This window comes from Nomascus leucogenys, chromosome 11 (assembly GCF_006542625.1).
Source record: "Nomascus leucogenys isolate Asia chromosome 11, Asia_NLE_v1, whole genome shotgun sequence".
NCBI lineage: Eukaryota > Metazoa > Chordata > Mammalia > Primates > Hylobatidae > Nomascus > Nomascus leucogenys.
Window position 1 is genome coordinate 104,902,856 of NC_044391.1, and position 27,371 is coordinate 104,930,226.

At 40.6% G+C, this 27,371-nt stretch overlaps 1 protein-coding gene across 11 annotated transcripts in view; it reads left to right on the plus strand.

The window, feature by feature from the left end:
- The window catches only part of YEATS2 (YEATS domain containing 2), a 135,224-nt gene that overhangs the window by 40,364 nt on the left and 67,489 nt on the right, over positions 1–27,371 (plus strand). For all 11 annotated transcript variants that reach the window (XR_004032354.1, XM_030822878.1, XM_030822879.1 and 8 more), the window contains 6 exons: positions 639–736; positions 1,488–1,580; positions 4,875–5,120; positions 7,402–7,514; positions 11,667–11,828; positions 19,679–19,790. Coding sequence is in view for 10 of the 11 variants with exons in the window: in XM_030822878.1 (XP_030678738.1) it covers positions 639–736; positions 1,488–1,580; positions 4,875–5,120; positions 7,402–7,514; positions 11,667–11,828; positions 19,679–19,790 (824 nt within the window). In the remaining variant the exon portion in view is untranslated. The remainder of the gene's footprint in view (positions 1–638; positions 737–1,487; positions 1,581–4,874; positions 5,121–7,401; positions 7,515–11,666; positions 11,829–19,678; positions 19,791–27,371) is intronic.

The following is a 27,371-nucleotide window of genomic DNA, read 5'->3' on the forward strand; positions in this document are numbered from 1 at the left end:
CCCAAGTAGCTGGGATTACAGGTGCCCCCCGCACTATGCCCAGCTAATTTTTGTATTTTTGGTAGAGACGGGGTTTCACCATATTGTCCAGGCTGGTCTCAAACTCCTGACCTCAAGTGATCCACCTGTCTGGGCCTCCTAGAATGCTGGGATTACGGGTGCTAGCCACCATGCCCGGCCCCCAGTATTGTATTTTATAGCTATTTCACTCCCCGCAGGATCCAGTCCAGGACATATAGGGCATTTAGCTGTCATATCTCTTTAGTCTCTCTTGGTCTCCTCAACCCTTTACTTGTCTTTCTTTCTTGTCTTTAATATTTAAGTAGCATAGGCCAATAATTTTATAGAATGTCTTTCAGTTTGAGTTTGTCTAATCTTTCCTTGTGAGTAGATTCAGCATTTTTGACAGGAATACTATAGAATGGTGTCCTTTTAGGGCATGATACCAGAAAATACATGAGATCACTTTACACCAATGTTAGTGATTTCAGTTTTCCATCACTTGGTTAAGGTGATGTCCACTAGGTTTCTCCACTTTAGAGTTACTATTTCTTGGATTTCTTTTGTTGCTTGCTGACTTAAATAAAGGCAGTCATTGATTAATTAGGCCTTGGATGTATTTTATGTTCTTTGTACAGCTCGAGATGCTGCTGTGCAGAAGATTGAGACTATTATCAAAGAACAGTTTGCTCTTGAAATGAAGAATAAGGAACATGAAATTGAAGTCATTGACCAGGTATAATGATGATAAATTGAAATAAACACCAAAGCTATTGAAAAAAATGTATACATGATTGAAAAATAATCTGTTGAGATGGAGTCACAATTTGCTTTATCCTCCTCTTTGCTTTTTTTTTTTTTTTAAATAGCTTTCTTGTTTTGGGGAGAGAAAAATGCTATTTTTTAAATAATGCATTGCAGAAAGGATTCAAAAAATACTACCTGGAATTCCATTCAAAAAGATAATCTTCTGATAGCACAGCAGGGTGACTACAGTCAACAATAATTTATTGTACATTTAAAAATAATTAAAAGAGTAAAAGTGGATTGTTTGTAACATAAAGAAAGGATAAATGCTTGAGGTAATGAGTATCTCATTTACCCTGATGTGATTATTATGCATTGTATGCCTCTATCAAAATATCTTACATATCCCATAAACATGTACACTGTGTACCCACAACAGTTAAAAATAAAAAGTATTTTTAAAAAAGGTAATCCCTCTTTGCTTTTGTGTTCAGTGTCTTTGTGGATTTTTCTCAGTGAATATACACATAAATGTACATATTCATTGCAACACTTTTGTCTTTCTCTTAAATCTTTGCGAATCTGATGGGTGGAAAGGTCACTTTTATTTGGTTTTCTTTTGATTATTAGAGAAGTTGAGCTTTTTTTTCAGTCATTCACGTTTCTTATTTTGTGAATTGTTTGTACATCTCTTTTATAATTGCCATTTTTTAAAGTAATGAGTTAACGTTTGTTTTTAGCGACTGATTGAAGCAAGAAGGATGATGGATAAACTGCGTGCCTGCATTGTAGCAAACTACTATGCTTCTGCAGGTCTTCTAAAAGTTTCTGAGGTAAGCATTCCTCATACTCAGTCATTTTCCAGCCACTCATATTTGTTGTCTGAGGGGAAGTTATGTCAATATGGAATCCCTTGCATCTGAAACATTCCTTTTTGTTTGTTTGTTTTTTGTTTTTTTTGTGACGGAGTCTTGCTGTATCACCCCGGCTGGAGTGCAGTGGCACTTGGCTCACTGCAACCTCTGCCTCCCGAGTTCAGGCAATTCTCCTGCCTCAGCCTCCTGAGTAGCTGGGATTACAGGCGTGTGCCACCATGCCCAGCTCATTTTCGTATTTTTAGTAGAGATGAGGTTTTGCCATTTTGACCGGGCTGTTCTCGAACTTCTGACCTCAGGTGATCCACCCACCTTGGCCTCCCAAAGTGCTGGGATTACAAGCATGAGCCACCGTGCCTGGCCTGAAACAGTTCTTACATTGACTCTCAGAATCCAAGAAGCCTAGCCTACTTCCTGGGAATATACAGACTATACATAGACTTATCAGTCATTGTGTTCAGCCATAGTCCTTCAGTTGTGACTTTCTGCATTGTCAGTAATCCTAAGTAATATTTTTTCCTTTTTTTTTTTTGTTTTTGTTTGTTTGTTTTTTTGAGACGGAGTTTCGCTCTTGTTGCCCAGGCTAGAGTGCAATGGCATGATCTCAGCTCACCGCAAACTCCACCTCCCGGGTTCAAGCGATTCTCCTGCCTCAGCCTCCCAAGTAGCTGGGATTACAGGCATGCGCCACCATGCCTGACTAATTTTTTTGTACTTTACTAGAGACAGGGTTTCTCTGTGTTGGTCAGGCTGGTCTTGAACTCCCAACTTCACACCTGCCTTGGCCTCCCAAAGTGCTGGGATTACAGGCGTGAGCCACCAGGCCCGGCCTTTCATTTTTACGTAATTCTTTCCCTCCTAATTGTTAGCATTATGCTAGGCTTTGCAGATACAAAGATGATTGAGACCTCATTCCAACTGGCCCTAGTGCCTCCTCACTTGTTTGTGACCCACTTTGGAGTAATTTATAAATTGATTGAGTTTTCTTTGACCTTTTAGTCTAGTGAATGGCAATGGCAATTTTTAGTTTCAGATTTACCCTGTTTAATGAGCCATGAGTTCTACTTTTTCTTTTTCTTTTTTTTTTTTTTTAAAGAGCTAGGGTATGTGTCCAGGCTGGAGTGCAGTGGCTATTCACAAGCACGATCATAGCTTCGCTGCAGCCTCCAACTCCTGGGCTCAAGCAGTCCTCCTGCCTCAGCCTCCTGAGTAGCTAGGACTGCAGTTTTGTTTCTCTAGTTTTTTAAAATTTAAAATGGTCCTCCTACCTTTTTCCCTCCATGATCCTGACTTTTCGAAGAGACCAGGCCATTTATGAATATCTCAGATTTTGGATTTATGTTTTCCTTGGATTACTTTTTCATCCTCTCTATTTTCTTGTAAACTGGAAGTCAAGTCTAAAGGCTTGGTTATTAACAGATTTGGGTTAAATATTTCTGGCAAGAATACTTCATAGTGATGCTGTGTACTTGATATTCTAGCATATGAGCAGGCACCTAGTTCCAGGTTGTCCTGCTGGTGATACTAAGTTTGACCACTAGGTTAATGTGATCACCACTAGATTATTCCAATTATAAAGGAATGTTTTTTCCCAATTTAGTTTTTGATATGTAAATGAAAAATATCTGCTCTTTTATCCTAGTAATATGTCTAAATTCAGGCATAGGGGTTAGGATTGACCTGAAATAGCAGTATTTCTTCCTATTTGATATTTTGATAATTTCAGCATAACTTTCGTTTGTTTTTTTCTCTTTTTACTTTCTTTTTCCTAAGTGTTTTCAGCTAGAATTAGTCTCAGCTGAATCACCTCTGGAGCAGTGCTGGCTCACTGGGAACCAGGGAAGGGCTGGAGGGTAACAGTAAATGGTGCTTGTCATGTTTAGGCCTTCATGTTACCCTTGGTGCTCTAGGGACACCTGGTATTGGTGCTGTTCCTGATGCTGTCTTATAAAAACTGGAACATTATTTGAGTTGAATTTTAAACAGTAGACAGGTGCTTCTTTTAGTGTGGCACAGTTTCCCAGATGCATGTTAGAATCATATTCATTTTCCTAGGGCTACCATAACAAATTACCTACCATAAGCTTCGTGATGTAAAAGGACGGGTTTATTATCTCACTATTCTGAAGTCTAGAAGTCCAAAATCAAGGTCAGCAGGGTAGTGCTCCCTCCGAAGGCTCCGGGGAAGAATCTTTCCTTGCCTCTTCCTGGCTTTTCAAGGTTGCTGCCAATCCTTAGTATTTCCCGGCTGTAATTTCTGCCTCAGTCATGATGTGGCTGTTTTCCCTCTGCGTGTGTCTTCTCTGTGTGTCTCTGTCCAAGTTTCCCTCTTATAAGCGAGGAGGACTTCATTGACTTCACCTTAACTTGATTACATGAGCAATGATTCTATCTTTGAATTGTTAGCAGTTCTGATTTGTGCTATTTGATAGTCTGGAAATATGCTGATTTTATCCTCTTATGTTTTGATTACGATTTATTCAAGGATATTTAGGTATGCTTTTGTCTCGTGATCAACCATTTAATTATTTTTAGTTTTCAGTGGCAAAACATATTTATAGCTCTGAAAAACCTTTATTATTGAAATTCAAGAACTGTGTTGCTTTGAGACACTAGCTTCTACCTCCTTTTTTCTCTCTAGAACCATTAGTTTAATAACAGTTTTTAAAAGCTAGGCTTCCTAGGAACATAACTACAGTGTTATCACATAATAACAGAATACACTGTATTTTGTATGCAAGTGACTAAGACACAGAAAAATTCCATAAATGTTTGTACTGAACTGAAGGCAAACTTTATACATCAGTATTAGTCATTCAAAAATATTCTCTATTACATTTTACTCCTGTGCGGGGACCATTTTATATATACAGCTTTTTATTTTTATTTTTATATTTCTTTCAGTGATATTTTATTTAGAGCAGTTGATATGTTTGTGTAAAGCAATGTGAGGCTTTTAAAGTCAGATTTTATTTTCTGTGTTAACATGTATTATTTCTCATTTACCTCCGGAAGACCCTACATCTCCAGCTGTTAGTGTTAGAAACTTTACATAATTATTCATCATTCTAGTTTTTGTTTTGTTGGTTCAGGCCGTGTTAAGGGGTTGGGATATCATTCTATGGATGTGGGGAGATTTTGAAAGATTTTAAGCATGATCTTGTAATAGATAAGGTTTTGGAGAGATCAGATTTTTGCCTGCTTTTGATGGATTTGATTAAAAATTTATTTGCTTGCTTTCATTTTTTGTAGGGATCAAAGACATGTGATACAATGGTTTTTAATCATCCTGCTATCAAGAAATTTTTGGAATCACCATCTAGATCATCATCTCCTGCCAATCAGAGAGCAGAAACACCATCAGCCAATCATTCAGAAAGTGATTCTTTATCTCAGCACAATGACTTCTTATCTGACAAAGATAATAGCAGCAATATGGATATAGAGGAAAGACTCTCAAACAACATGGAGCAGAGACCAAGCCGAAATACTGGAAGGGTATATAGATGGGTGGATGTGGGAGGGAGCCACAGGACAAGGAAACTAGTATTTACTAAAGTATGTGCTTGTTATCTCACTGAACTGTCATAGGAATCTTAGGAAATAGGTTTGTTTTCCTTTTATAATGGGGAAACCAAATCTTTTTTTTTTTTTTTTTTTTTTGAAGCAGCGTTTTGCTCTGTTGCCCAGGCTGGAGTGCAGTGGCGCGATCCCGCTCACTGCAACCTCCGCCTCCCGAGTTCACGCCATTCTCCTGCCTCAGCCTCCTGAGTAGCTGGGACCACAGGCGCGTGCCACCATGCCCGGCTAGTTTTTATGTATTTTTAGTAGAGACGGGGTTTCACCGTGTTAGCCAGGATGGTCTCGATCTCCTGACCTTGTGATCCGCCCACCTCGGCCTCCCAAAGTGCTGGGATTACAGGCATGAGCCACTGCGCCCGGTGGGAAACCAAATCTTGATGAAGTTTTATTTGCTCAAAAGTGTCAGAACTGAGAATTAAACCTGAGTGTTTCTTTTTTTTTTTTCTGAGACAGAGTCTCGCTTTATCACCCAGGCTGGAGTTCAGTGGTGCGATCTCGGCTCACTACCACCTCCGCCTCCCAGGTTGAAGCTATTTTCCTGTCTCAGCCTCCCAAGTAGCTGGGATTACAGGCATGTGCTACCATGCCTGGCTAATTTTTTGTATTTTTAGTAGAGACGGGGTTTCACCATGTTGGCCAGACTGGTCTCGAACTCCTGACCTCGTGATCCGCCTGCCTCGGCCTCCCAAAGTGCTGGGATTGCAGGCGTGAGCCACCACGCCCGACTTAAACCTGAGTGTTTCTAATTGTACAACCTGGAGATTCTGTGCACAGCACAGCTCCTGGATGCTGTTTACGTAGGTGTGAAAGAAACCTTCCAGCTCGGCAATTCTGTGATCTTGCTCAAGGTCTTTCCACTCTGTCATGTTTATTCTCTCGAGAGCAGTCGTTCTTCAACAGTTTCCTCCGTGAGACTATATTCTAAGATGCTTTCGTACTTCAGTAGATGGAGGAAATTTGACAAATAAACAGAATTGAAAAACATTGCTCTTTGATCCTGCCAGTTTGTAATTTGAGCTCCCATCTCAAGCGACTCTGAACTTCTTGATAAAATATTTGGCTATAGAGTCATTATTGGATTAGAGCAGTGATTTATCTCAGAATTTAGGTGTTCTGTGATAGAGAAAATTTCCAAGTTACTTTCCACATACTTAGACATCAAGAGTTTGATTTATTTTTTATACAAATAAGTTTGTATTTATTTTTCAGATTATAAATTCATATGTGTTCATTTTTTGAAAATTGTTAAATACAGAAAAGTAAAAAAGAATAGAAAAGTTCATTCATGAGGCTACCACCCCTAAAATCAGAACTCTTCACTGTTTGGATTTGCCTTACCTTTCCAGTATTATTCCTGAGCAAAAACTACATGTGTTTTTCTTTTTTTTAGTTAAAAAGAATTTAGGAGGCTGGGCGCGGTGGCTCACGCCTGTAATCCCATCACTTTGGGAGGCCAAGGTGGGGGATCACCTGAGGTCAGGAGTTCGAGACCAGCCTGACTAAGGTGGTGAAACTCCGTTTCTACTAAAAATACAAAAATTACCCGGGCTTACTGGCGGGTACCTGTAATCCCAGCTACTCGAGAGGCTGAGGCAGGAGAATCGCTTGAACCCAGGAGGCGGAGGTTGCAAGGAGCCGAGATGGCACCATTGCACTCCAGCCTGGTTGACAGAGCGAGACTATGTCTCAAAAAAAAAGAATTTAGGGCATAATGGTCATAGAAACTTAACATGTTTTATACAGTACATGGTCATTTCCATATGTATTTATATAGCAAACATTTAGCATTTACTATGTACCAGGCACTTATTTCTCATTGAAGAGTTTTGAGTATTACAGAAGGTTAAAAAGAGGGTAAATTCCATTGACCTCTTTCTCTCTTTCTATTCCCGTTTCCCGGAAGTAACCATTGTAATAGTTTTTTGTGTATCCTTCCAAATCCTGTTTGCATATCCAAAGCAGATGTATGTGACTATTGAAAACACACCGGGAGTTACACTATATAAACTTTGTATAAATTAAGGCAGCATTTATAGTAAATTTTTTTAATGCTTTGAGAGGTGCCATGAAGCCAGAAAATTTTGTAATTTTAAAAAAAAACTTAGTTATTCCATTTATACTTTTTACGATTTTGTGGTTTCTGTCCCATTGAAAATTGTTCAAAATGAGAATGGATGTTGATTATGATTTTTTTCAGGATACTTCTAGTGTTACTGGCTCCCATAAAACAGAACAGCAGAATGCTGATCTCACAGATGAGACTTCACGACTTTTTGTAAAGAAAACAATAGTAGTTGGCAATGTGTCGAAGTGAGTATCCAGTTGAATTTATTTTTATTTGTCCATGTATGTTAATATTTTGGCATTAATACTGTTATTATAGTATTACAGTAGGAAGAGGCCTCAGGAATTCTTTTTCCCAAGTCCTTAGTTGTTTAAAAAGTAAACCACAGTCTAGAGACTTTATTAGGGTAATTTTGCTCATTAGTGAGCAAAGTCAGAATTTGAATCTAGGTCTCCTATTTTTCTTTTCCTTTTTTTGAGACAGTTTCGCTCTTGTTATCCAGACCGGAGTGCAATGGCATGATCTCGGCTCACCGCAACCTTCGCCTCCCAGGTTCAAGCGATTCTCCTGTCTCAGCCTCCCGAGTAGCTGGGATTACAGGCATATGCCACCACGCCTGGCTAATTTTGTACTTTTAGTAGAGATGGGGTTTCTCTGTGTTGGTCAGGCTGGTCTCGAACTTCCCACCTCAGGTGGGTCCATCTGCCTTGGCCTCTCAAAGTGCTGGAATTACAGGTGTGAGCCACCACGCCTGGCCTTTTTTTTTTTTTTTTTTTTACTCTCTTTATTATTCTTTTTATACAAATAGCCACAGGGTCAGGGGACTTAGGTCTCCTATTTTTCATTTGGATATTATTTTCTCTGTACTGCCTCTATACTGTGCCATTCTGCCTTGCCTTGCACAATATCCACAAAGGATAAATAAGGGGAAGGTGTTTGTTCCAAAATATTGCAAGAGAAGAGGCAGTATAATAACCCCTACACTTGCTTGTGTAGTTTGTAGAATATGCTAATTGTTAGGTATTTGAAAGCCAGTAGAGAATGGTAAATCCTCAGATACTGCCCTCAGCTCGAATGTTCAAATCTTCATTTTGTCTCTCCATTTACATTCCTGCATTTGCCATTGTATTAGTCTGTTTTCACACTGCTAATAAAGACATACCTGAGACTGGGTAATTTATAAAGGAAAGAGGTTTGATTGACTCACAGTGCCACATGGCTAGGGAGGCCCCACAATCATGGCGGAAGGCAAGGGAGAAGGAAAGCCATGTCTTAAGTAGAGGCAGGCAAGAGAGCTTGTGTAGGAGAACTACCCCTTATAAAACCGTCAGATCTTGTGAGACTTATTTATTATCACAAGAACAGCATGGGAAAGACTCACCCCCATGATTGAATTACCTCCCACTGGGTCCCTCCCAGGACGCATGGGAATTCTGCAAGCTACAATTGAAGATGGGATTTGGGTGGGGACACAGTCAAACCATATTGGCCATTTACTTGTGATTGGCACGTCCAGAGCCGAAACCAGATTCTTCTCCCTGGAAAACCTATTTCCTGTTCTTTTGTTTTGTTTTGAAATGGAAGGAGGTAAGTGTGATGGGTTTCTTTGACTTTTTTTTGTTGTTCTTCAAAACCTTACTTCAGGTCTTTTTTTGTGACTCTAAGGCAAACCAAAGAGGTTTGTATCTAACAAGTCGTTGAGACGTGAGAATAAAGTAGATAAGTCTTTTCAGTTACCCATTTATGTTAATACTTGGGCATAATACTCTTATTATCCTGGTGTTACAGTAGGAAGAGGCCTCAGAGAATGTTTTTTCAAGCTCATTGTTGCTTCAAAAGTGAACCAAGGTCCAGAGATTGGAGTCTCTGCGTTAGTGTGTCTGCCAGTCTTTCCCTGCGAATAAAATAGGGCTTGGTAAAAATTTCTAAGACATGAGCTCTTACACAAATATATTTCACCAATTGTGTCAATGTGTGTAAGTTTGGAAGAACTTTTGACTTCTCTGAACCAGTTCTGTCTTTAGGGGCCTTAGCGAATTCCTAAAAATGTTGATTTGGTTGCCCAAACTGAAATGTTTTTAGTTCGTAACAAAAGGTTGCTGAGCAGATCTTAAAGGCAGAATTCCTCCAAGCTCCAGAGCCATGTCCTTGAACAGTATGATCTCAGGCTGTCGTGGAGCAGCTTCATCATTTTTGCCAAGTGTCTAGGGGTAGATAAGGACGTTATAAATCCTCTAAAACCATAAAAATGTAAAGTAAATATTTGGCCCAGATGTAAATAGATGGAAGGGATTAAATTAATTTGATGGAGGAAAATTGATTACAGTGGCTAGGATTCTAACTGGTAGCGTTTTAAACTAATTTTCTCATGAAGTTTTATTTGCTAATCCCCACCGTCATTAGGCATTTTCCTTCTATGCTCTCTCTTTGTGATTTTTATCACACTATATGGCCATTTTCTATTTTCGTATATTTTTCTCAGACTGGAATATCTTTAGGGTAGAAACTATGTCTTGTCTGGTTTTGTTTTGTTTTGTTTTTTCGAGATAGAGTTCTACTCTTGTTGCCCAGGTTAGAGTGCAATGGCGCGATCTCAGCTCACTGTACCCTCCACCTCCAGAATTCAAGTGATTCTCTTGCCTCAGCCTCCCAAGTAGTTGGGATTACAGGCATGCACCGCCACACCTGGATAATTTTGTATGCTTAGTAGAGATGGGGTTTCACTATGTTGATCAGGCTGGTCTCAAACTCATGAACTTGGGTGATCTACCTGCCTTGGCCTCCAAAAGTGCTGAGATTACAGGCGTGAGCCACCAGTCCTGGCCTTGTCTGGCTTTGTACCTTACAGTATATATTTAGTAAGTATTTGATGAATACATTGATATACTTAAGAAAGGAAAAAATAAACATAACATACACAAATCTGGCGAAATTGATTTTAAAAATTACTCAAAAAAGAGAAGGCACAAATAATATTAGAAATAAAAAAGAAGACGTAACTACAGATGCTGTACTATTAAAGAGATAAACTATTAACTTCTTTATGCCAATACATTTAAAAATTTGGATGAAATGATTGTTTAGCCCCAATTTTCTTGTGGCCTAGTGGGTCTGCCTGAACTTCCAGGCCTGGCTTTTTCTGGGCCGACCTGTCTTGTAAACTGGTCATCTCTCCCCAAATCGATCTGTAGGTATTCCTGTTAAAATCCCAACAGGGTTCATGACTTTCATAGGCTGGAAGAGTAAAGGGCCAAGATTGGTCAAGAACACTCCTCAAGAGCTAGGCTAGGCAACTTGGCCCCCCCATATCACTAAGGATTAGCACTAGGCATAGATGAGCATATAGAAGGCCTGACCATATTTTCTACATGAATCTAAGAAGAGGGCCTCCTACTGAAATAAAGACAGGGCCCATAAAGGGGAGCGCTAAAGATGCTAGTTTTACTGTGATCAGGGCTTAAGGGAAATGGCACGTTTTGGCTTTCATAGGGCAGGAAACTAGGTGCAGTCTTCTTGGCAACCATGAGAGTCACCAGAAAGGCCCAGAGCTCTAGCACCCTGAAACCTGAATGAAATCACCCCGAAGGCTAGAGGTTCCCTAACCTAGGAATAAAAATATGCCAGTTTATTTCCACCTTATGTATTTATCTGACAGGAAAAACAAGTTTGCCCTTTTTTTAAATTGCACACCGAATAAGTAGAACGACACAAACTTTTAACAGAATGTCCCTTAAACCAAATTCATGTTTTATTTATTTTATTATTTTGTTTTAGTTCATTAATTTTATTTTAATTTTTTGAGGTAGGGTCTTGCTCTGTCACCCAGACTCAAGTGCAGTGATGTGATTGTAGCTCACTACAGCCTCGAACTCCTGGGCTCAGGCAGTCCTCCCACCTCATGAGCCTCCCAGCAAGCTGGGACTATAGGTGTGGGCCACCATGCCCAGCTGAGTTTAAAATTTTAGGTGAGAGGATTGTAGTTGTAGTTGTAGTTCACTCTTTGAGATTACTGTCTCACTGAGCAGGCATTGTCTTCTTCTATCCAGTTGTTAGCTGATTTTGCTCCCCTCTGGAAATAGCTAAACATGGTGTTGGGGTCTTGCTATGTTGCCCAGGCTGATCTCTTAACTTCTGGCCTCAAGCAATCCTCCCATTTCAGCCTCCTGAAGTGCTGGCATTACAGTGTGAGCCAGCCACTGCATCCAGCCCCAACTATGTTTTAGAAAGAAAGAAAAACAAAATGATTAACTTGCAAAGACTCATTTTGCTTGTTTAGGTGATGTAGTTGTTAAATATTGCAGAAATTTTAACCTTGTTTTTAAGTTTAAGTAGGACTTTATTTTGTTAGGTTTTTGAAGGACAAAAATAATTCAGGTTTCTTTTTTCTTCTTCTCTAGGTATATACCTCCGGATAAGAGGGAAGAAAATGACCAATCAACTCATAAGTGGATGGTTTATGTCCGAGGGTCCCGTAGAGAACCCAGCATTAATCATTTTGTCAAGAAGGTTTGGTTCTTCCTTCATCCCAGCTATAAACCAAATGACCTTGTGGAAGTTAGGTAAGCATGCTTGAGGTATTTAACCTAAATTGAAATATAGATTTATTTTTGAAATGGAAGAAAAGTGATTTAACTTCAAAACATTTCCTGGAAATGCAATAGTAATTGAGAATTGGCTCTTAGTCAAAATGTAGTTGGAGGCTGGATGGGGTGGCTCACGCCTATAATCCCAGCACTTCGGGAGGCCAAGGCGGGTGGATCATGAGGTCAGGAGATTGAGACCATCCTGGCTAATACGGTGAAATCCGGTCTCCACTAAAAATACAAAAAATTAGCTGGGCGTGGTGGCAGGTGCCTGTAGTCCCAGCCACTAGGGAGGCTGAGGCAGGAGAATGGTGTGAACCCGGGAGGCGGAGCTTGCAGTGAGCCGAGATCCACGCCACTGCACTCCAGCCTGGGCAACAGAGCAAGACTCTGTCTCAAAAAAAAAAAAAAATGTAGTTCACTCTCTCAGATTACTGTCTCGCTGAGCAGGCATTGTCTTCTATCCAATTGTTACCACACTAATTATATTAGCTGGCTTTGCTCCCCTCTGGAAACAGGTAAACTTGTTTATATAGATACAGATGCATATGAAAATGTTACTTCTTTTTATGAATACCAGAATGTAACAGAATTAAATATAGTATTCTAACATCGTAGACTAATTAATGTTGAAAGTTTCCCATGATCTCACTCTCTTAGAAGTAACCCCCAATCGTATTTCTTCTGTACATATTTGAATATGGTATAGTTGTTTCTTGTGATTATTTCACCAAGATGGAATGATTATATATATATATATAGTTGTGAAATTTGCTTGTATCATTTAGGTATGTTCTTTACTTTTTTTTTTTTTTTTTTGAGACGGAGTTTCACTCTTGTCACACAGGCTAGACTGCAATGGTGCGCTCTTGGCTCACTGCAACCTCTGCCTCTTAGGTTCAAGCAATTCTTCTGCCTCAGCCTCCCGAGTAGCTGGGATTACAGGTGCCCGCCACCACGCCCGGCTAATTTTTTTTGTATTTTTATTAGAAACGGGGTTTCACCATGTTGGCCAGGCTGTTCTCGAACTCCTGACCTCAGGTGATCTGCCCGCCTTGGCCACCCAAAGTGCTGGGATTACAGGTGTGAGATTACACCCGGCCTTATTCTTTACATCTTTATATGATGTTACACATACACATATTAATTGTGTTTTTTTTTTTTTTTTTTTTTTGGAGACACAGCCTGTCTTCCAGGCTGGAGTGCAGTGGCACGATCTTGGCTCACTGCAACCTCCACCTCCTGGGTTCAAGCAGTTCTCATGCTTCAGCCTCCCAAGTAGCTGTGATTACAGGTGCACGCCACCATGCCCAGCTAATTTTTTTATATCTTGTAGAGATGGGGTTTTGCCATGTTGGCCAGGCTGGTCTTGAACTCCTGAGCTCAAGCACCCTGCCCGCCTTGGCCTCCCAAAGGGCTGAGATTATAGGCGTGAGCCACCGTATTGATTCTATAAATGCACTGTGGAAGTGGTTGTTGGTTATTATCAGTGAAATCTCTATTCTCTGCTCTGTTCAGAGCCTTTCTTCACCCCTGACTCTTAAACAAAACATGGCTGCCTCCTGAGAACTCTGCTGCTGCTTTAACCCTTTCAAACGATGGTGGCTGTTTTTTTTTTTTTTCTCCCACACACCACTGGGCTGAGGGTGGGGTGGATGTCTTCCTTGATCACATTTATGGCTTCTAGACCACCTTTCCCTGCCAAGGGTGACTGGGGAAATTAGTAGATAATTGCAACAGAGGACGAGGAGCAGCCTCAAAGGAGTTGAGGCTTTTTGGAAAAGGGGGAAAGGTTTCAACACCTGGTTTACTAATTTTCTCTCTAGTGTAACTCTTGCTGTCATTCTTAAGAACTTTGCATACATACAGACAATTCATCCAAAACCCTGGTCTCTTGGTTCTTTGACTTCTTCGCTTTGATGCTTAGGTTACTGTAGTGATATATCATAGACTCTAAGCTGAGTAAGGAGAGAAGATACGTATATAAGAGCAGGGATGGCTGGTGAAAAGTTTTGTGGGCAAGAAATAGAAGTCTCCGTGAAGTCAAAGAATAGTTGGATTAGGGTGAAACTGGAAAGATAAGGGTTGGTGGTCAGAAAGTGGAATAGGCTGGGCGTGGTGGTTCAGGCCTGTAATTCCAGCACTTTGGGAGGCTGAGGTGGGCAGATCATGAGGTCAGGAGATTAAGACTGTCCTGGCCAACATGGTGAAACCCGTCTCTACTAAAAATACAAAAATTAGCTGGGCGTGGTGACTCGTGCCTGTAATCCCAGCTACTCAGGAGGCTGAGGCAGGAGAATCACTTGAACCAGGGAGTCAAAGGTTGCAGTGAGCCAAGATTGTGCCACTGCACTCCAGCCTGGGGGGCAGAGCGAGACTCCGTCTCAAAAAAAAAAAAAAAAAAAAGAAAGCGGAATATTTGGAAATAAGATTTTTGTAGATAGGTACAGTATGTTTTTCTTCTTATGTATTAATTATATTTTTATTGATGATAGAAATCTAATATACCCAAAAGGATGAGATTAAAAACTAATTACATAAAATACTTAAAAATGCAGTACAAGTGCCTATTTTATTTCTCTGTTCTCATACCATAAATGAGAATTTGTAAAACACATTATTTCTTTTAAATTGCGAAGACTATCCTGCAGTAATTTATGAGATTTATTTGCTAAGAAGTCTTTACTAATCTGCGGGCAGAGGTATGGCAAGTCACTTATCAAGATGTATTGTAACAGTGAGAAAATCCAAAGAAAGGGTTGTGCTGCAGCTCCTTATCCAGTTTCTCTTTCATCCCGGACATCTGGAGTGTTTTCTGCTAATAGTAAATGAACTTTGTTTCATTACGTGTATGAGGTTTGACGTCATCAAAATAGCCTGTGTCTTGTTTTCAGCCTGATCTGTGCCACTCTGACAGTGTTGCAAAGATTGTCTGTTGTGCCGCGCCTGAGCGGTTAGCTGTTCACAGCCTGGCGGCACACACCTTTACCACATACCTTTTCCCATAGCAAATCAAACTTTGTTAACAACAATGTTAGGATTTGTAAATAGTATTTTAAAAGAGATTATCGCTTACGTGCTTCTGGTTTTTAAAACTCCTGGAGAAATCATATGCTGTGATCGACCATGGCTCTGTGTTTTTTTTAATAGCAGGTAATGTGTATAAGTCTATTACTACACTTACTCATTTACATGTATGTCTCACCAGGTTTAGAACTTCTCGATGTTTAGGACCTTATCTTGTCTTAATATCCCCAGGGTCGGCTGGGCATGGTGGCTCATGGCTGTAATCCCAGCACTTTGGGAGGCTGAGGCAGGTGGATCATGAGGTCAGGAGTTTGAGACCAGCCTTGCCAACATGGGGAAACCTTGTCTCTACTAAAAATACAAAAAAAAATTTAGCCACACTTGGTGGCGTATGCCTATAGTCCCAGCTACTTGAGAGGCTGAGGCAGGAGAGTTGCTTGAACCCGGGAGGCGGAGGTTGCAGTGAGCCAAGATCATGCCACTGCACTCCTGCCTAGGTGACAGAGCAAGACTCTGTCTCAAAATAAATAAATAAATAAATAAATAAATAAATAAATAAATAAATAAATATCCCTAGGGTCTAGCATAGTTCCTAGCATGTAGTAAATGCTCATTTTATGTTTTTAAAAATTTTGTTTATTTTTTTATTTTTATTTTTATTTTTTTTTGAGATGGAGTCTCGCTCTGTTGCCCAGACTGGAGTGCAGTGGCGCAGTCTTGGCTCACTGCAAGCTCCGCCTCCCAGGTTCACGCCGTTCTCCTGCCTCAGCCTCCTGAGTATCCGGGACTACAGGCGCCCGCCACCACACCTGGCTAATGTTTTTGTATTTTTAGTAGAGATGGGGTTTCACTTATTAGCCAGGATGGTCTCGATCTCCTGACCTCGTGATCTGCCCACCTCGGCCTCCCAAAGTGCTGGGATTACAGGTGTGAGCCACTGCACCTGGCTAATTTTATTTTTTTAGAGACAGAGTCTTGCTCTGGCTCCCAGGTGGGAGAACAGTGCCATAATTATAGCTCACTGCAGCCTCAAATTCCTGGGCTCAAACTATCCTCCCACTTCAGCCTTCTGAGTAGCGAGGACTATAGGCGTGTGCCACCTATGTCCAGCTAATTTTTTTACCCAGGCTGATCTCAAATTGCTGGCCTCAAGCAGTCCTCCTGCCTTGGCCTCCCAAAGTGCTGGGATTACAGGTGTGAGCCATGTACCCAGCCTCATTTCATGTTAGATACTGAGTGAATTATTGAATTCATGAAATGGGCCATTCCATTTGGAGGTGGCTGGTTTTGTTTGGAAGTTTTTAATTATATTGAGCAGAGATCTAACTTCTAAACAGTAAGCTTTTCATATGCTTTGTGTACCACTCAGAATCATCATAATCCCTTTCCTTGTACAGTTGTTTAGATATTTGAAAGCAGTTATTGGGTCTCATCCATATTTGTTTCAGTTGTCACTCGTGTGACTTTGTTTTATATTCCTTTGCCATTCAGGTATACTCCAGTTTATCTATATTCTTTTTAGAACTGAATCTAAAACTCCAGATATGGTGTAACCAATATAAAGTAGGTGAGGACTATTAACGTATGTCCTAGGTTTAATTATAACTCTTACGTTCTTTGCAGGACTGTTAAGATGTTTGTTGTGTTAGGTATCTAAAGTAATTTAACGAATACGGGGGGATTTTTGCAGTTGCCTTGAAACTTGGGGTTAACTTATTTCTGGATCAAAGCACAAATGTTTTTCTTACACACCCTGAATCTCTTCATCACAGCACATTACCTGACAAAGAGGTGGGTGGATTCTGCTCTTGTTGAAGCACTTTTTTCCATGTTTGTTCAGTTGTCAGGATGACCCTTAGCCAACTTCCTAAAAGCCGTGATTGTAAACTTTGCTTTTTTTTAGGCACAAGATAGTGACTATAGGTACAAGATAGTCACTAGATATGTGCTAGGCTCAGGGCTTGATACAGGGATTGTGAAGATGAGCACGGGGCCCTGCCTTTGGGAAACCATCTGGAGTGTTCCTGCCCTTGGTGTGTGTGAAACTGGAGCGGGCCAGCTCCCTAGAGGAATCCTAGTGAGCCTCTTCCAAACCTTCATATCTGTTTTATTTCACTCAATTGTAGGAACTCTCTAGAGCAGCACTGTCCAATAGAAATATACTGTGAGCCACATCTGTAATTTGAAATTTTCAAGTAGCCACATTAGAGAAGTAAGTACCCAGAAGAAGTGATGTAGGCATTCCATGCCCTGCACAGTCAGACAATGCCCAGCCAGTCATATTATTGTGTGTACTGGGGAGAGTGGTCTGGGAAGTGAGATCTGTCACCTTGGGGACATGGACTAGCACACAGTGGCTAAAGCATGGCCCCGGAGCCCATTGCTTGAGTTTGAATTCTGGTTCTACTGCTTATTTGCTGTGTGACCTTGGCAAGTTAGTTATTCAGCCTCACTGTGTCTCAGAGGGGATATTTCATAGTGTGGTCGTAAGGATTAGGTAAGTTAATAGTTCTAAAGGGCTTAGAACACTGATTGGGTCATAGCCAGTGAAACATAGGAACGCAGTGTTTGCTGCTACTGCTGTTGTGGGGAGCAGAGATGTTCATTCCGAAAAGACTTGAGGGAATGCTTTGGTTCTTTTAAAGGGCTTTCATGTGGAGGAAGAATTCACTCTTTGTGATTCCAAATGGCATATCTAGAATTAACATGCAGGAGGTAGAAGAAGTCATTTTGTAATAGAGCTGTTCAGAAATGTAACAGAGGGTCTCATGAAGTGGTGAGTTCAGGGTCACTCGGAGTGATGCTAAAAGAATGATTGGCCATATGAATAAATTAGTCGAGCAAGGAGCTGTACTCCATTCTGTGTTTCTAATAAAGCCATTTTTGTTTAATCCCCATAGTCTTACGGTTTTTCCCTCTTGGCGTCAATGATTTATTTCACCTTCTGTGAGGAATCTAGAAATATTGAAGTTTGTTCGGGTGAGGCAGTCCTTTATTGTGTGAAGTAATGTCTTTCGAAGTATACCATTTCCATAAATAATGTTGTTGTAGGTCTTAGATTCTTTTTTTGCTTCTAAAAATATGGTTATGGAGGAATTTCCTGTTAAAAAGCATTGTTCATTTTTCCTGACTTTGTGCTGTTTGTCTGTCTTCTCTGGCAGCAGTCTTTCCTGTCTATTCACTAAAGGTTAGGCCATGTACATAAATTGAGAAACATACCTAATTTATCATATTCATTGTGAGAGAAGTTCAGCATTCAGTGTGATTGAGGCATATTGCAAATGAGTTTAGACTTACCATTTAGCTTTACTGGAATTTAAATGACCAAACTTCACATCAGTAGAATTTCCATTAATTGACTCAAGTCCACCATGCCTCTAGGCTCCACTGTATCTCTGGCTGTGGGTCCCATTTCAGACTGTCTCAAGTCTACCTTTTCATTTTACCCCAAGCGTGAATCTATACCAGTGTCACAGCTGCTTCTCTTAGCTCCTGTGCAACTGAGTTCTTCCATCCAGGGCACTCTAGTTTTCTTTGCTTTCTTTTCCCTTTGGTTTATAAGGTATTTATTAATTTCTCTGCTTTCTAGGCTCCCCTCATAACTCAGGGATTTTTCCTGTCCTGGGCTCCGTTGTTAGCTGCTGGCTCTGTGCTCGTTAATTCACATCTGTTACACTCTTCTCAGGTTATGTTCTTGAACTCTGCACTCACTCAATTCAGTTTTCCAAAAACACTGTCTGTTGAGTTTCTTTCTCCGTGTCATTTTCTTTTCTTTCTTTTTTTTTTTTTTTTTTTTTTTGAGATGGAGTCTTGCTCTGTCTCAGGCTGGAGTGCAGTGGTGTGGTCTCAGCTCATTGCTGCCTCCGCCCCCCGGATTCAAGCGAAAGTGCTGGGATTACAGGCATGAGCCACCGTGCCCAGCCTCCTTGTAATTTTGATATCTTCTCTTATTACTAATTCTAAGCTAGTATTCATAACAAATGTTTTCATTTTAAAAGCATTCTCTCTTCCCTGTGCACTTAAACCATATTGTTTTGAGTACTTAATGATATCTCAATTAAATTTCTAAATTTTTTTATTATGGAAAATTTCAAACATTTATGGTAGTAAAGAATATAATGAGCCCTCATGTGTCCATCACCAGTTATTAACAATTTGCTCTTCTTTTCCATCAATTCCCGCCGCCCCCCCCCTTTTTTTCCTTCACAAATTACATTGTGCTGAGAATTCTCCAATTCAGTTAGCATGCACACACATTCCTTTCTGCTCACTAAAATCAGTTGTCACTATTCAGGGAAGGTCATATTGTGAACATACAATCTTTAAGTCTTCTTAGCAGAGAGTTTCAAATAAATTGCCAGTCTCAGTTGAGCATGTTCATGATTCATTTTGTTTCTGCCTCAGTGGAGGAATAAATACAAGAGTTTAGGGTAGGGAACATATACCTCATGGCCTGTATCTGTCAAATGCCAATTAAAGATCCTGGCTCTCTAGTGACATTCATCAGATCACCTTAGTTCCCTCGTCTGTGAAAATGACATTGGATTATATGGTCTAAGTTTACTCTAGCTCTTAGCATTCAGTAATTGAAAGTTTATAATAGAGGTTTGAGTTGAATTTTTTCTTTTATAATTTAGCATTTTAGCGAAATTCAGCATGTTGATTTAGTTTTAAATGAGGAAACCTAAATGATTCTCAGAAGACAGTGAACTTCTGATTTATCCATTATCAGGAAACTTTTCCTGTGTAAGATGAGAGAGTGAACATGGATGAACGTGTTAATATCTGCTTTTCCATAGAGAGCCTCCTTTTCACCTGACCAGAAGAGGCTGGGGTGAGTTTCCCGTCAGAGTTCAAGTTCACTTTAAGGACAGCCAGAACAAGCGGATAGATATCATACATAATCTGAAGGTATTGTAACAAAACGTCGCTCCCTAGTTTTGAAGTCTTTTTTTACCAGCTACAGTTGATCCTTGAACAACATGGTGGTTAAGGGCCCCCTCGCATTAAAAAATTCGCATACAACTTTCGACTCCCCCAAAACTTAACTATTAATAGCTTACTGTTGACTGCAAGCCTTACTAATAAACAGTCAATTAACACATATTTTGTATCTTATATATATTATGGACTATATTCTTATAATAAAGTAAGCTGGAGAAAATTGTTATTAAGAAAATCATAAGGAATAGAAAATATATTTACTATTCATTAAGTGGAAGTGGATCATCTTAAAGGTCTTTATCCTCGCCATCTTCACATTGAGTAGGCTGAGGAAGAGGAGGGATTGGTCTTTCTGCCTCGGGTGGCAGAGGTGGAAGAAAATCCATGTATAAGCGGATGTGTGCAGTTCAAACCCATGTTCAAGGGTCAACTGTATTCAAAGTGGGAGTGTTAGGTCTTCTGCAAGAAGTGGCTAAGAATAGTGGGGGGAGGAGATAGTATTTCTGTGTATGTTTATGCTTACTGCTACAACACTACTTTGTCCTCTGATGCAACCATCAGAGAGAGAGAGAATCACTTTACGGGACAGTGTATATCCTTTAAAAAGATTAACAAAGTGGTCAGATAATCAGAATACATGAATCTTTGATCAGACCTCACCATCAATGTGTTTCTTGGGGCTAAGTTACTGAAATCTTTTTTAAATCTATTTACTTTTCTATAAAGTGGAGCAAATAATAATGTTTGTCTGTAAAGACAGAAGTGAACACGTTTTGGAAACGATAAAGTACTGTACAAGATTATAATACTTTTGTATTATAAGAAATCCTTTAATGATAAATGTAACCATGTGGTTTATGGTGCAGCCATTGTAAATTATATCTTATGAAGTGTTGTCTATCCACGGGGAGACCTGCCCTTATAGGAAGTGAAACACAGAGTACAGGCGTACTTTGTTTCATTGCACTTTGCTTATTGCGCTCAGTAGATACTTGATTTTTTAAAAATTGAAGATTTGTGGCAACCCTGTGTCAAACAACTCTGTGAGTACCATTTTTCCAACATCGTGCTCATTTGTGTCTCTCTGTCACATTTTGCTAATTCCTGAAATATTTCAAACTTTTTTATTATTAAATCTGTTTTGATGATCCTGCGATCAGTGGTCTTTGATGTTACTATTATTTTGGGGCACAACAAACCATGATCATATAGGAGAATGAATGTAATTGATGAGTGTTGTGTGGATTCTGACTGCTCCAGCAACCAGTCGTTCCCCACCTCATTCCCTCTTTTGGGGGCTTCCTATCCTCTGAGAATAACAATATTGAAATTAGGCCAATTAATAACCTTCTGATGGTTTCCAAGTTGAAGTAGAAGGAAGAGTCACACATCTCTCACTTTAAATTAAAAGCTAGAAAGGATTAAGCTTAGTGAAAAAAGTATGTTGAAAGCCAAGATAGGCTAAAAGTGAGGCCTCTGTGCCAAACAGCCAAGTTGTGAATGCAAAGGAAAAGTTCTTAAAGGAAATTAAAAGTGCTACTCCAGTGAACACACAAATGATAAGAAAGCAGAACAGCCTTCTTCCTGATTTGGAGAAAGTCTCAGTGATCTGTATAGAAGATCATACCAGCCATAGCATTCCCTGAAGCCAAATGCTAATCTAGGGCAAGGCCCTAGCTCTTCAATTCTGTGAAGACTGAGAGGGGTGAGGAAACTTCAGAGGAAAAGTTTGAAGCTAGCAGATGTTGGTTCGTGAGGTTTAAGGAAAGATGCCATCTCCATAACATACAAGTGCAAGGTGAAGCAGCAAGTGCTGATTGAGAAGCTGCAGCAAGTTATCCAGAAGATCCAGCTAAGATCATTGATGAAGGTGGCTACACCAAACAACAGATTTTCACCGTAGGTGACACAGGCTTCTGTTGGAAAAAGATGGCATTTAGGACTTTCATAGCTAGAGAGGAGAAGTCAATGCCTGGCTTCAGAGCATAGGTTTGACTCTCTTGTTAGGGGCTGGTGACTTTATTTTTATTTTTTGAGACAGAGTCTTGCTCTGTGACCCACGCTGAAGTATAGTGGTGTGATCTTGGCTCACTGCAACCTTTGCCTCCTGGGTTCAAGCAATCCTCCCACCTCAGCCTCCCAAGTAGCTGGGATTACAGACGCCTGCCACCACGCCCGGATAATTTTTGTATTTTTAGTAGAAATAGGGTTTCATCATGTTGTCCTGGCTGGTCTCAAACTCCTGAACTCAAGTGATCCACCCGCCTCAGCCTCCCAAAGTGCTGGGATTATAGGCATGAGCCACTGTGCCTGGCCACAGCTGGTAACTTTAAATTGAAACCAGCACTTATTTACCATCCAGTAAATCCTAGGGCCCTTAATAATGATGCTAAATCTACTCTGCCTGTGCTTTATAAATGGAACAAAAAAGCCTGGGTGACAACACATCTGTTTATAGCATGGTTTACTGAAAATTTTAAGCCCACTGTTGAGACCAACTGCTCAGAGAAAAGGATTCCTTTCAGAATATTATTGCTCATTGAGAATTCACCTGGTCACTTAAGAGCTCTGATGGAGGCCAGGCACGGTGGCTTACGCCTGTAATCCCAGCACTTTGGGAGGCCGAGGCGAGTGGATCACTTGAGGCCAGGAGTTTGAGACCGGCCTGGCCAACATGGCAAAACCCCATCTCTAATAAAAATACAAAAAGTAGCTGGGCGTGGTGGGTCATACCTGTAGTCCCAGCTACAAGGGGGGCTGAGGCAGGAGAATCGCTTGAACCCAGGAGGCGAAGGTTGCAGTGAGCCGAGATCACGCCACTGCACTCCAGCCTGGTGACAGAGCGAGACTCCATCTCAAAAAAAAAAAAAAAAGAGCTTTGATGGAGATGTACAAGGAGATTAATGTTGTATTCATGCCTGCTAACACAATATCCATTCTGCACCCATGAGATCAAGGAGTAATTTCAACATTCAAGTCTTACTGTTTTAAGAAATATATTTTGTGGCCAGGCACAGTGGCTCATGCCTATAATCCCAGCCCTTTGGGAGGCCACGGAGGAAGGATTGTGTGAGCCCAGGAGTTTGAGACCAGTCTGGGCAACATAATAAGACCTCATCTCTACAAAAAAAAAAAAAAAAAAATTAGCCGGACATGGTGGCACTTGCCTGTAGACCCAGCTACTTGGGAGGCTGAGGTAGGAGGATCAGCTTCATGGTCCCAGGAGGTTGAGACTGCTGTGAGCCATGATCAAGCCACTGACCTCCAGCTTGGGTGAGAGAGCAAGCCCCATCTCAAAAAATATATATAAAAAGGAAAAGAAAAAAATATGTTTTATAAGGCTATAGATGCCATAAATAGTGATTTCTCAGATGGATTTGGTCAAAGTAAATTGAAAACCTTCTGGAAAGGACTAACCATTCTAGATGCCATTGAGAACATTTGTGATTCATGAGAGGAGGTCAAAGTAGCAACATTAACAGGAGTTTGGAAGAAGTTGATTCCAACCTTCGTGGATGACTTAAGTTCAAGACTTCAGCGGAGGAATTAGCTGCAGGTATGGTGGAAATAGCAAGAGTACAAGAATTAGAAGTAGAGCCTGATGATGTGACTGGATTGCTGCAATTTTATGACTAAACTTTAATGCATGAGGATTTGCTTCTTATGGATAAGCAAAGTAAGTGGCTTCTTGAGATGGAATCCACTCCTGGTGATGATGCTGTGAACACTGTTGAAATTGACAACAAAGGATTTAGAATATTACGTAAACTTACTTAATAAAGCAGCTACAGGGTTTGAGAAGATTGACTCCAATTTTGAAAGAACTTCTCTTGTGGATAAAACAGTGTCAAACAGCATTGCATGCTACAGAGAAATCTTTCATAAAAGGAAGTCAGTCGAGGCAGCAAAATTCATTGTTGTCTTGTTTTAAGAAATTGCCATAGCCACCCAAACCTTCAACAAACAGCCGTCAGCATCAAGGCATGACCCTCCACCAGCAAAGAGATTACAGTTCACTCAAGGCTCAAGGTGATCATTAGCACTTTTTAGCAAGAAAGTATTTTTAAATTAAGGTATGTACATTATTTTGCTTGCTGTTACATACTTAATAGATGACAGCATAGTATAAACATAATTTTTATAAGCACTGGGAAACAGATTCATTGTGATTTGCTTTATTGCAGTATTCACTTTATTGCAGTAGTCTAGAATTGAATCTGCAATTATCTCTGAGGTATGTTTGTATAAAACTGTATGTACATGAAGTCAACCACGATCTTTGAAAGGTAGAAAAAAAAAACAAAAGAAATATACCAAAATGTTGGAGCAACTGAAATAATGACATTGGGAACTATTTCTCATGCCCTGTTTTTGGTTGGTTTTCTCAAATATTTTTGCAATTTTATATAAATAAACGTTTCTTTTTTATTTTTTTGAGACAGAGTCTCACTGTTGGCCAGGCTAGAGTGCAGTGGCATGATCACGGGTCACTGCATCCTTGACCTCCCCCGGCTCAGGTGTTCCTCTTATCTCAGCCTCCCAGGTAGCTGGGACCACAAGCGCATGCCACTACACTCAGTTAATTTTTTTATTTTTTGTAGAGATGGAGTTTTTTTCACTGTGTTGCCCAGGCTGGTATCAAACTCCTGGGCTAAAATAATCTACCCTCCTCAGCCTCCCAAAGTGCTGGCATTAGAGGTGTGAACCACCTTGTCCAGCCCATATTTAATTTTTATAGTGGAAAGACCATTTCTTAGTGTTCCCTTAGACCCTTTTTATAGTATTATAGTTTCATGTACACTTTCTCTACATGTGACATAATCCTGATACTGTACATCTCCAAAGCACCCTTACTTTGTGATTTATCACATTGTTCCCACTAATGGCTCTGAAAACTGGGCTAACTGAAGCTGAGTATATCTGTAGAATTCCTTTTTCATTCCCTTTCTTCTACAAATGCACCTCTTTCAAGCTTAAGGCATGCTGAAATTTCCCTTCCATTGTTGTTAGGTGGGACTGCTTAACTTGAGGCTTAAGTTCTTTTCCAAAGATTAGCGTGAGACTAGATTGCCCTATGACCTCAGAGAAGCACTGAAACCAAATAGAAGGGCACACAGCCATTTTATTAAGGGGCAGAGTACCGTCCTGTTACTTAGAGGAAAGTCTTAAAATAGTTTTTTTTTTTTTGAGACGGAATCTCAGTCTGTTGCCCAGGCTGGAGGGCAGTGGTGCAATCTTGACTCACTGCAACCTCCGTCTCCCAGGTTCAAGCGATTCTTCTGCCTCAGCCTCCCAATTAGCCGAGATTACAGGTGCCCGCCACCATGCACGGCTAATTTTTTTTGTATTTTTAGTAGAGACGGGGTTTCATCATGTTGGCTAGGCTGGTCTCAAACTCCTGATCTCAGGTGATCCACCCACCTCGGCCTCTCAAAGTTCTGGGATTACAGGCGTGAGCCACTGCGCCCGGCCAGTTTTACTTTCTTTTAATCTTATTTTTAACACAGCGCATACTACCGTATGTTGCACTGGGCTCAGACCTAGTCTCTAAACAAAAGGAATTCTTCATGTACTTTTCACATCTTATATTGTACATATCACTTAGAGCTCTTGGTGGAAGATTATTGGAGACAGTGTTTTAAAATGACAATAAAATGTTTCTTACCAGTTTTCTGGAAAACATCATTTTATTGTTTTGCTGTGTATTGGCCTTGAGACCCTAAACACCTGTGTTGTAGCCTTGTGATCCTTATTTGTACTGTAGTATTATTTTTCCTGTCATTTTTTAGTTAACTCTTGGAGCCGTCTTTGATTCTTCTCTCTTCTAAATATTTGTTCAGTTGCAGGCCATTATCTTTCTTCATAATCTCTTTTGCATTCTGTCCTCCGCCCTTCCCACTATTCTTTTTTTTTTTTTTAGTTTTGAAACAGAGTCTCAGTCTGTCACCCAGGCTGGAGTGCAGTGGCGCAATTTCGGCTCACTGCAACCTCTACCTTCTGGGCTTAAGCGATTCTCCTGCCTCAGTCTCCCAAGTAGCTGGGACTACAGGTGCACACCACCATGCCCAGCTAATTTTTGTCTTCTTAATAAGAGAGAGGGTTTCACCATGTTGGTCAGGCTGGTCTCCTGGCCTCCAGTGATCCATCTGCCTTGGCCTCCCAAAGTGCTGGGATTACAGGCGTGAGCCACCGCGCCCTGGCCCCTGCCCACTATTCCTAGGCTATTATTCTGCTGTCTCCTGATAGGCTTTTACAAATCCATCTCCCTTCTTCATAGGGCATCCTACACAACAGTATCTGATCGGTCTGCTTAAAACCGCAGAACCTTTCTGCTATCCCTTTCAGAAAACTTGACTGAATTCCTGTTAAAGTGTGAATGCCCCCGCCTGCTCTCAGGGCTCATTTTGACTCGATTTACTCCCCTAGATTGTCTAGCACAAATCCCCTGATGAACATTCTGCTCTAGCCATGGCATCTATTCATGTCACAGAAATGCCTTGGGCCATCTTTCCTTGGGTCTTTTTTAATGCTCTTCCCCTCCTCAGCTGCTTGTCTGAATTCTTTGCATTCTTCAAGTTCCTATGTAGCTTTTCCTGGCTGTTAAGGCCTGAAGTGATCTCTGTATTCTGTGCAGTAAATAATGATGTGTATTTGATTCTGTAACTACTACATTAAATATTAAATACTCTAAATATTAGAGTTACATAAAATTTAAAGTTCCTAGAATGTGTGAAATTACTATATCCTGCTTTTCTGACAGGTAGTCATTTACTGTGTCCTTACCCATCATCCTAGAGCACAGCACTTCCCAAGCCAACACATTGATCCATTTAGTAAAACCTTGACCCCATTTGTCCTTTTGTTCTAGTGTTTCTTTTTTCTGTATTTTGTTTGTTTGTTTTTTGAGACAGGATCTCGCTTTGTCGCCCATGCTGGAGTGCGGTGGTGCAAACATGGTTCACTGCAGTCTCAACTTCCTGGATTCAAGCAATCCTCCCGCATCATCCTCCTGAGTAGTTGGGACCACAGGCATGCACCACCATGCCTGGCTAATTGTTTAATTATTTTTTGTAGAGTGAGGTCTTGCCATGTTGCCCAGGCTGGGTTTTTTTGTTTGTTCGTTTGTTTGTTTTTTTTGTAGATAGGATCTCCCTTTTTCACTCAGGCTGGTGTGCAGTGGGGCGATCATGGTTCATTGCAACCTCAACCTCCTGGGCTCAAGAGATCCTCCTGCCTCAGCCTCCTGAGTAGCTGAGACTACGGGAACATGCCACCACACCTGGCTAATTTTTGTATTTTTTGTAGGGACAGGCTTTCACCATGTTGTCCAGGCTGGTATTAAACTCCTGGACTCAAGCAATCAGCCCACCTTAGTCTCCCAAAGTTCTGGGACTACAGAAGTGAGCCACTGAGCCTGGCCTCAGGCTGTTGATTTTTGAAATAATACAGAATAAGGCTTTGTTTTATAAGAACGCTAAAAATGTTTGATGATAGCCTTCATGTCTCCTGAAATCATTTCTACTGCAGGCAAAACTTGTTCCTGTTACA